The 9,741-nt window shown below is 54.4% G+C and overlaps 1 protein-coding gene across 3 annotated transcripts; it reads left to right on the top strand.

The window, feature by feature from the left end:
- Nucleotides 1–84: 84 nt before the first annotated feature.
- On the top strand, nucleotides 85–9,347 carry VWA7 (von Willebrand factor A domain containing 7). 3 transcript variants are annotated; one of them, XM_006041899.4, is made up of 17 exons: nucleotides 85–378; nucleotides 670–918; nucleotides 1,241–1,522; nucleotides 2,001–2,097; nucleotides 2,706–2,816; nucleotides 3,279–3,474; nucleotides 3,589–3,758; nucleotides 5,508–5,620; nucleotides 5,895–6,011; nucleotides 6,343–6,528; nucleotides 6,997–7,129; nucleotides 7,248–7,400; nucleotides 7,503–7,595; nucleotides 7,916–8,217; nucleotides 8,294–8,433; nucleotides 8,622–8,796; nucleotides 8,899–9,347. In XM_006041899.4, exons 2-17 carry the CDS (start codon nucleotides 685–687, stop codon nucleotides 9,070–9,072), a joined length of 2,676 nt encoding a protein of 891 aa, XP_006041961.2. In that variant the 5' UTR covers nucleotides 85–378; nucleotides 670–684; the 3' UTR covers nucleotides 9,073–9,347. The 3 variants fall into 3 exon arrangements, 1 of the variants encoding a protein (XP_006041961.2); XR_006544904.2 differs by lacking the exon at nucleotides 8,899–9,347 and having other exon boundaries at nucleotides 8,294–8,498; nucleotides 8,622–8,764; XR_003104192.3 differs by lacking the exon at nucleotides 8,899–9,347 and having other exon boundaries at nucleotides 8,299–8,433; nucleotides 8,622–8,760.
- The last annotated feature ends 394 nt before the right edge of the window (nucleotides 9,348–9,741 follow it).

Here is a 9,741-nt window from a genome sequence, read left to right as displayed (position 1 = left end):
CAGGGGTGCCCGTGTGAACAACAGGAGGGCAGCAGGCTGGGCATGAGGCACTGGGTCCTGGCGGGTAGAGGTGCGTCTGTCTGGGCCTGGCCCTGGCCCTGAGCCAGGCCTGAGTCACGGTGCTCACTCGCTCCCTCCTCCTCCCTCCTCTTCATTCACCTCCGCACTGCGGCCAAGGGAGGCCCGCCCTGGTGCTGGCTGCTGCTTGTGGCCCTGGGAAGGCATGAGAAGAGGGGCTAGGGGTTGCCTGTCCTGCCCCCAACCCTGCCGGGGCCTCCCTCCCACTCCATTGAGTCAGGCCTTAGGTTAATTATAACTCTGACCTAAGTGCCCTGTGACGCCCGGCCCCGCGGTCCTGCCCGGAGACCCAGCAACCAGGTAGGGAAGAGGCCTAGAGAGGGGACTTCCAATGCCTCGGGTGGGGGCGCGTCCGCTTCGGGGAGGGGAGGGGCGTCCTGGGGGAGGAGCCTCAGACCCCGCCCCAGCAGGTGTAAGTTTCTATTGGTCTGATAGGCCCTCAGGTTTGCTGAATGATTGAAGGGGGAGGGCGGGGAAGCCAGTCCGAGGAGATAAAGGGCCAAAGCAGGTGCCCATGGAGACAGACAAAGCCAGTCCTGACCCAAGTTTCTGCTGCTTCCTTTCCTCTCTCGAGTGCCTTCTGTCCCCCAGGTCCATGTCTTAGCTATGCTCCCCGCGGACGTGCCTCTATGCCACCTGGGCCCCTCAGTGCTGCTGCTGCTGCAGCTGCTGCTGCCTTCTGCATCTGCCTTCTTCCCCAACATCTGGAGCCTCCTGGCTGCCCCCGGCTCCATCACCCACCAGGACCTGACAGAGGAGGCGGCGCTCAACGTCACCCTGCACCTCTTCCTAGAGCAGCCGCCCCCAGGCCGGCCCCCACTTCGCCTTGAGGACTTCCTGGTGAGCGTCCCTGGGTCCGGTCACATCCTGGCCAGATTCCCCCATTCCGAGGACCTCTGCTACTTGAGGGTCCTGCTTGCCAAGAGAAGGGACCCCCACACACATTCCCTCCTGTCCTCCAGGCAGCAACAGTGCCCAGGAGCCCTAGTCTTACAATCAGGAGTCCCCCTCCATACAGACGTCCGGGACTGCCCTTCCCTGGTAGGGCCCAGCACCCTCAGCTCCTTTCACATCCAGCCTTGAGCGCTAGAGCCGAGCCAGCGTGGGCAATGGTCCCAACCTAGGGGCTTTCCTGGAACCCCTGCCCCTCCCACTTTCCCAGGGCCGCACCCTCCTTGCCGACGACCTCTTTGCCGCCTACTTTGGACCTGGGTCTCCTTCCCGACGGTTCCGAGCAGCCTTAGGAGAGGTGTCTCGTGCCAATGCCGCCCAAGACTTCCTGCCAACTTCCAAGAATGACCCTGACCTGCACTTTGATGCCGAGCGGCTGGGCCAGGGCCGCATACGCCTGGTGGAGGCTCTACGGGAGACTGTGGCGGCGGCCAAAGCCCTTGACTATACCCTGGCTCGCCAGCGCCTGGGGGCTGCGCTTCACGCCCTGCAGGTGAGAACAGAGTTGGGGATCGTCATCAGAGGGTTCTTTGCTTCCAGTCTTCTGGACTCCCGGATGGCTTTCTTAGTCGTGCCTCCCCCCAACTCTAGAAAGGGCTGGGGCCCAGCTTGCCAAGGCCCTGAGGCTATTCCCTAGTCCCCACCAGTCCAAATTGGCAGCTTCCTGTGGGAACAGCCAGGGCACCTTTGTGGCTGGAGTGAAGCACGAGAGGAGGGTGCTGAGGTCCAGAGGTGGGCTGTGCAGGCCACTGAAGGGCCTTAGGTAGGGAAGAAACAGTGGGGGGCTCCCACTTCACCAGAGCTCTATTCCGGGCAAGGGAGAGAGCACTGGAGGGCACGTGGGGTGCCTGGAGGAGCAGCCAGGCGGGAGGAGGTGTTCAGGCTGGGGAACTGGAAGGAGGGGCAGTTAGGGCTGGAGACCGCGAAAGCAGTCAGCTAGTGCTTCTTTCCCGTCTTTCTCCTGGGACCAGGATTTCTACAGTCACAGCAACTGGGTGGAACTGGGGAGGCAGCAGCCACACCCTCACCTCCTCTGGCCGAGGCAGGAGCTCCGGAGCCTGGCACAAGGTACAGCCGTGCCTCTGCTGGTAAGGGGGAAGCCCACAGAGCCACCTCCTCTCAGCCCATCCAGCCACTGGGTCACATCCTGAGGTCAACTAGGAGGTGACATGGCTTCAAATCTGAGACAACCTGTGAGGTCCCTCAGTTCAACCAAAGGCCAGTCAATTAGCTGGCTTCCCCAAGATCACGCAGGGGAGGACAGAGCCAGGACCACTCTGCAGACTGCAGGGAGTTCTCGTTCATGAGGTTTCCTCCCTGCACTGGATCGCAGGGGACTCTCTCTCTCAGTCCCCCCTTCCAACTGAACTGTGACCCAGAAGCTGCCTTCTGTTTATTACAAGTACACGTCCTGTCCACAGCTCATGGAGGGTACACTCCCTGTAGGATTTGTCCCCATGATTTTCTAGATATTCTCAGTCTCAAATATCAAGTCTCATTGCCAGCCATGAACTCCAGGGTTTAGTTCAGAAAGCCTTGAAAGGTACCCATAAAGGGTAACTGTGGGCTTTCACCTTGTTATATGTGGGAAGAAAAGCTGAAGAAGTTTGGGTGGACTGGGATAAACATCAGGGGCAGCAGAATCATGGGTGCTGGACCCCGTGCTCTCTTCCCAGCGGGCGATCCTACCTGCTCTGACTGTGAGGAGTTGAGCTGCCCTGGGAACTTGCTGGGCTTCACACTCCTCACCTCTGGCTACTTTGGAACTCATCCCTCCAAACCTCCAGGTACCAGATGGGAAGACCCAAAGAGTAAGGGGAGAAGTCCCTTCCTCTCCCCTGACCCTCTCCCTAAGGACCTCAGTCCTGTAGGCCCTTGTCCTAAAATCCTGTGGTATCATTTCTTGGAAGGAAAGGATGCTGGGAAGGGGGTGGGTGGCTGGCTGAAGGCCCACTGAGGCGGCCATGATTGTTGGAGTGCAGGGGGGACAGCTTCTTACAGAGATGATAAGACATCAATGCCCGAAGGAGCTTCTGGGGACCGACTTGAGGGATCAGGGGATCTACTATGTGCTGTGGTGACCAACCATTCCAGATTTACTCCAGATTTGCCCTCTGCAAAATGTCCTAATTTTCGGCTGATCCTTTCCTGAAGAGTGAGAGGGTTAGGCCAAGTCAGAAAGGGCTTCATTTTATTAGAAGGCAGTGGGTTTTTTACCTTCACCCTACAGATCTGTTTCCCCAACCCAGGGAAATGTAGCCACGGGGGCCACTTTGACCAGAGCAGCTCCCAGCCGCCACGGGGAGGCATCAACAAGGATAGCACGTCCCCAGGCTTCTCCCCCCACCACATGCTGCACCTCCAGGCTGCAAAACTGGCCCTACTGGCCTCCATCCAGGCCTTCAACCTCTTACGAAGCCGCCTGGGAGACAGGGGTTTCTCCAGGTGAGTGGCCTCCTGCAGCTGGGCTCCTTAATAGGTAGGTGCTCTGGAACTGAGAAACCAGGGGCTGGGGACGAGTGTGCAGACCATGCACTGTATCTCTGGCCTGCTTCTCAGGCTGCTGGACATCACCCCAGCCTCCAGCCTGAGCTTCGTCCTGGATACCACAGGCAGTATGGGCGAGGAGATCAATGCTGCCAAGATCCAGGCCCGTCACATTGTGGAGCAGCGACGGGGCACCCCCATGGAGCCCACTCAGTATGTCCTGGTGCCGTTCCATGATCCAGGTAACTATGGTCTGGCCAGGAGAGTGGAGGCAAGTCCAGGGCAAGAGGTAATGTCACTGGTAGGGAAGTGGGCCTCATGGCTTCACTTCCATAATAGAATGGAGGCACTTCCTAGGATCCTTGTCCTTTATTGGCACCTCTATGCATATAGCGGAGAAGGCAATGGCACCCCACTCCAGTACTGTTGCCTGGAAAATCCCATGGATGGAGGAGCCAGTAGGCCGCAGTCCATGGGGTCGTGAAGAGTTGGACACGAAGAGCGACTTCACTTTCACTTTTTACTTTTATGCATTGGAGAAGGAAATGGCAACCCACTCCAGTGTTCTTGCCTGGAGAATGCCAGGGACGGGGAAGCCTGGTGGGCTGCCATCTATGGGGTCGCACAGAGTCGGACATGACTGAAGCAGCTTAGCAGAAGCAGCAGCTGTGCATATAGGGAACTGTCAGCCACTTCTTCCACTGTTTCCAATATGACAGCACTTGCCATAGGAGTTTAATCATGACAGGTGCTTAGGCAGGCAGCCTCTGAGTTGTTAGGCGTCCATCGTAATAAGTCATTTTCAATTCTCTCCATTTCCTGTGACAGAGATTGGGATGAAGATGGGGAATTGGTGTGTCCAGGCCTCTGTGAAATATCTGAGACAGCTACTTAAATCATATTCCTTCCTCCACTGACTTAGAAGTCAGATTATCTGACCTGGGTTGACCAATCTTGTGTGTCCTTAGCCTGTTTGTTCAACCTCTCCTTCCTCAACTTCATCATCCATAAAATGGGTCAGTACTTATCCCGACTATCTCCCAAGGTTGAAATGATCATCAAATAAAATTTGGATTGAAACTTCCCTAAGGAGCGGGTTTGAGTCTGATCCATCTATATAAATCTCATGGTGACTGACATTCAACAGGAGCTTATCACATATTTGATAAGGGTATGAGTAAATGAATAATTAAGAATTTAGCACTTATTATGTGTCAAAACACTGTTCTGAAATTTACAAAATCAACTCAGTCATCTCAATAGGCTTCTCTGAGGTAAGCACTATTATTTCTCTGGCTTTTCTGTGAGGAATCGGAGGACCCAGGTTTTTTGTGTTTTTTGTAATTGATAAGTATAGTTGATTTACAGTGTTTCAGATATACAGCAAAGTGATTCAGTTATATATGTCATTTTTAGGTTCCTTCCCATTATAAGTTATTACAAGATATTGAATCTAATTCCCTGTACTATACAGTAGGTCCTTGTTGGGTATCTATTTTATATATAGTTGTGTGTATCTGTTAATCCCAAACTCCTAATTTATCCCTCCCTTTCCCTTTGGTAATCATAAATATGTTTTTTATGTCCTTGAATCTATTTCTGTTTTGTAAATAAGTTCATTTGTATCATTTTTTTAGGTTCCACGTACAAGTGGAATATCATAATGATATTTGACTTACTTCACTTAGTATGATAATCTCTAGTTCCATCCGTGTTGCTTCACCAGTTGTTTTTATATTTAAACATATACCCCAAAAGGGCCCACTCAAGACCACAGGAAGTACCACCATTTTGTGAGGAAATGAGGTCCACTTTCCCACCAGAGGAACCTACGCCCTGCCTTGTCCTATGCTGTCAGTATAAATATAAAGAATATTGTTATCTCAATATGAGTTCACCCGAGGAACACTGCAGGGCCTCTTGACTGGGGAGATGGCCCTGGGCAGGCAAGAGAGGAGCCTTCTCCTCAGTCTCTCAATCTCATTCCCCAGGGTTTGGCCCTGTCTTTACAACAAGTGACCCTGACAGCTTCTGGCAACAGCTCAATGAGATGCATGCCTTGGGAGGTGGTGATGAGCCAGAGATGTGCCTGTCAGCCCTGGAGGTCTGCTCTCCCCCACTCCCCTGCCCTTTCCCTCCTCCTCCCCGCTCTCCAGGCCTTACCATCAAGGGAGCTAGAGCTTCCCTGGGACCCACCCTCCATCCCATCTTCAGAACCTGGTGTCACTCGTTTCATTCCAGATTTCAGGGCCATACTGCCTTCTACTCTGCCTTCCCTTGCTCTGCCCATTCCCCTACTGCCACCATTTTAAAAACATTTATTTATTTTTCATTGAAGGCTGCCAGTTTTTACCACCAGTTTTTTCTCTCCCTGCCAGCTGGCTCTGCTGCACACACCTCCACTCTCAGACATTTTTGTCTTCACTGATGCCTCCCCTAAGGACGCCTTTCTCACCAACCAGGTGGAATCTCTGACGCAGGAACGGCGTTGCAGAGTGAGCATAACTGGTGGGAGACTCATCCCTAGGTACCCAGGGATGTGGAAACCCCAGGACAACTCTCATTACAAGGGTGACACTCACACCAGGGTGGTTAAACCAGCCTTGGCTTGGAGGGGAGAGAAGTGCCTCATGAGTGTAACATCTCCAAACTCCTTTAACAATACTAGAATGGGAGGCCCTACCCTTAATGCTGTAGCAGCCAGAGGGTAGACAGAATTTATCACCAATGGTCAGCTCTGTAGAGAGCCTGAGCACAGGAGATCCTGGGTTACAATGGTACATAGCAAGTAGAAACCTCAAGTACTGGCCTCTCTTCCGGACACAGGTTACGTTCCTGGTAACTGAGGACCCATCTAGGGCTCAGGGCCGGGCCCGGCGTGAGGTCTTGTCCCCTCTGCGTTTTGAGCCATATGAAGCGGTGGCCCTGGCCTCAGGAGGAGAAGTGATTTTCACCCAAGACCAGTACATTCGGGATGTGGCGGCCATTGTTGGGGACAGTATAGCTGACCTGGTGAGTACATGTGGAGGCTCAGCTGAGAACTGAGGGGACGGGCGACACTGCATTTCTCTTTCTCGTAAAGAATGGTTCTCTTTGCTGAGTTGCCAATCCAGGCAGAAGGGTGGGAAGGAAGTTTCTCTCCCTCTGAGATCCACGGCTACCCCCTTCTAATCCTGCTCCTTCCATATTAGTACTACCTCCCCACCCAGTCTTGACCTCCAGTATTCTGTCCTCACGGCTCCTCTAGGAAGTCCTGCCATCTATTATGGGGGGGCAGAAGGTGGTTGCCTCATCCTTAATCCCTTGCCTCCAACTTTGTCATTGACCATAGCTCCACCCCTGCTCCTCCTCTCTCACTGGGATCCCTTCTCCACGTGTTCCTCCGTTTCTTTCTGTCTCTACCTTTCTCTCTCCTGCCTTTGTTCCCACCTCATCCCATGTCTTATCTTCTCCCCCATTTTTCTGTCCTGCCCCCTCAAGGTGACCCTTCCCCTGGAGCCCCGGGTTGTGGTGGCTGAGAGGCCACTTGTGTTCAGAGTGGATGGACTGCTCCAGAAGGTCACAGTCCGGATTCACGGGGAGGTCAGCAGTTTCTGGATCAGAAACCCTGCAGGTACTTCCCTGTGTGTGTCTCAAGGCAGTGGGAAGAATAGAGGCTGAAGAAGGAGGGGTAATGTATGAAGCGAAAGGAATTCTCCTGTGCCAATCTCTCATCACCCACACCCACCTAGGGGTCTCCCAGGGCCAGGAGGAAGGTGAGGGGCCTCTAGGTCACACTCGCCGCTTTGGACAGTTCTGGATGGTGAGAGTGAATGACCCTCCACAGTCAGGAACCTGGGAGATCCAAGTCACAGCCAAGGGTACCCCCCGGGTGAGAGTGCAAGGTAAGAAGGATGATATTCCTAGGAAAGGGATGGGGAGACCAGAGAGCAATATCAGTCACATTCATCGTGGGAGGGTCTCTGACTGCCTTCAACCTCCTTCAGCCCAGACCTCCCTGGACTTCCTCTTCCACTTTGGGATCCCCATGGAGGATGGACCCCACCCTGGCCTCTACCCCCTGACTCAACCAGTTGCAGGTACATCTAGCCCCACCCCTAACTTGTGTGTATATATATAATTTTTTATTGAGTTACAACATTTAACAAGGTGCACTAAACTTAAGTGTACAGGCTGGGTGGATTTTATATATTAATAACCATCACTCAGTTCAAGCTATGGAACATTTCCAGCATCCCAGAACTTGCTGCTGGCCCTGCCCATCAGTACCCACTAGAGGTAACCCCATTGCCCCATCCACAAGGCCCAGAGCTAACCACTATTCAAAGCCATTCATGTTTTTCTCCCTGTCTCCAAGTCTCACGCCCATCTCTGTTCTCCCCTCCTCTCCCCTGTCCAGGTCTCCAGACCCAGCTGCTGGTAGAAGTGACAGGGCTGGGCTCCAGAGGAGGCCCTGGAGGCCCTCTGCCGCACTTCTCCCACGTGGTCCTCCGAGGGGTCCCGCAGGGTGCTGAACTGGGCCAGGTGCCTCTGGAGCCCAGGGGACCCCCAGAGCGAGGTCTCCTCGCTGCCTCACTGCCGCCCACCCTTCTGTCCACCTTGGGACCCTTCTCCCTGGAGCTGGTTGGCCAGGATGGAGTGGGACAGGGCCTGCACCGGGTGGCCCCCCAGCCCTGTGCTGTAGTTCCAGTCCTGCTGGAGGTGAGAGGCCGCGGAAGGTGCGGCTGGGGCTGGAGGAACGCGGCCTGCTCCTCCCCTGACCAGCCCTCTTCCGCAGCTCAGCGGTCCCCCGGGTTTCCTGGCACCAGGCACCACGGCCCCGCTTAGCCTCCGCATCGCCAGCTTTTCAGGCCCTCAGGATCTCCATCTTAGAACGTCTGCCAAACCCAGTTTCGCCCTCACCTCCAACCTCTCCAGGTGAAGTCCCTGAAACCTCCTGCTCCCTTCTGGTCCCATCTTTCTGTGCTCGGGCATGGGATCTGGTAGGTGCTCCTCTGGCCCTTTGGGATGGGAGCTCAGATTCCTCGCTCCCCTCTCCACCTCCCCTTGGCTCCTGGCTATTCAGAGCCTGTGGCTGAAGCCAGATGGTGGCATCCACTCCCCAGGGTTCACCTGGAACAGAACGAGTCCACCTGGGGGCGCCTGTGGCTGGAGGTACCAGACACAGCCGCCTCCGACTCCGTGGTGATGGTGACGGTGACTGCAAAGAATGGAGAAGCCAGCATGATGCCCCCGACCCATGCCTTCCTCCGGCTCCTGGTGCAGGCTCCCGCCCCGCAGGTGAGTGCCCCCACTTTCCATTGCAGGATAGGCAGGGTAAGGGGAGAGTGGTGCGGGATTAATCTGGGGGCAACCACCCTGACAGTCTCTAATTTTCCCCAGGACCAGCTCCCTGCTCCCGCCTACTCGACTGACCCGGTCCTCAACACCTCACGCCCTGCCTTTCATTTTTTCACCTCGGTCACTCAGGGAGGGGCTGGGGGCGGGCTGGTGGGCAACCCCTGGTGGACCACATTTGGGGTGATGCTGCTTCTGCTCAGCCTGGGCCCCTGGTGATGCAGCAGTCCCTGGAGGGAAGGGCCTCCAGCGCTGTGCGCCATCTTGCCCACTGATGAGAAGATAGGAGGGGCCTCTACCTCTCCAGGTGGGACAGAAGTTTTCCTTCTCATCCACTTGCCTTTTTTTCCAAGACTGGGATAGAGGGCAATGAATTTCCCACAATGCACTTACCCTAACCCTTGGGGTAGGGGAGAAAAAAACAGATTCATTTTTGGAGAAAGTTGCTTTCTCTTTCTCTGCAGCATCTTTACTCCACTACTTATTCATGCTCTCTCCCAAGCTCAGATGGAAGGGAAGATATCTGGGGCAGTGACTAAGACTGGAAGTGGGGAGGTGGGTTCCCCACCTCCTACCCAAAGTGTTATTTATAGAATTGCCTTTATTGACATTCTGGAGATGCTCCTATTTTATTTTTGAAATTCTGGAGAGGCTTCTATTTTATTTTTGTATTTAAAATTGAAGGACAATGCCAATAAACATGTCTTCTCCCCAGAGAGATTTCAGAGAAAGATCACTTATGTACATTGTATCAGAAAGAGCAGGGGGGTTCCCAGGTGGGTGCTAGTGGTAAAGAACCAATGAAGGAGACGTAAGAAGCGTGGGTTCTATCCTAGGTCAGGAAGATTCCCTGGAAAAGGGCATGGCAACCCACGCAGGTATTCTTGC

The sequence above is a fragment of the Bubalus bubalis genome, chromosome 2 (assembly GCF_019923935.1).
Source record: "Bubalus bubalis isolate 160015118507 breed Murrah chromosome 2, NDDB_SH_1, whole genome shotgun sequence".
NCBI classification, from domain to species: domain Eukaryota; kingdom Metazoa; phylum Chordata; class Mammalia; order Artiodactyla; family Bovidae; genus Bubalus; species Bubalus bubalis.
This window is presented reverse-complemented; position numbering and strand designations above follow the sequence as displayed.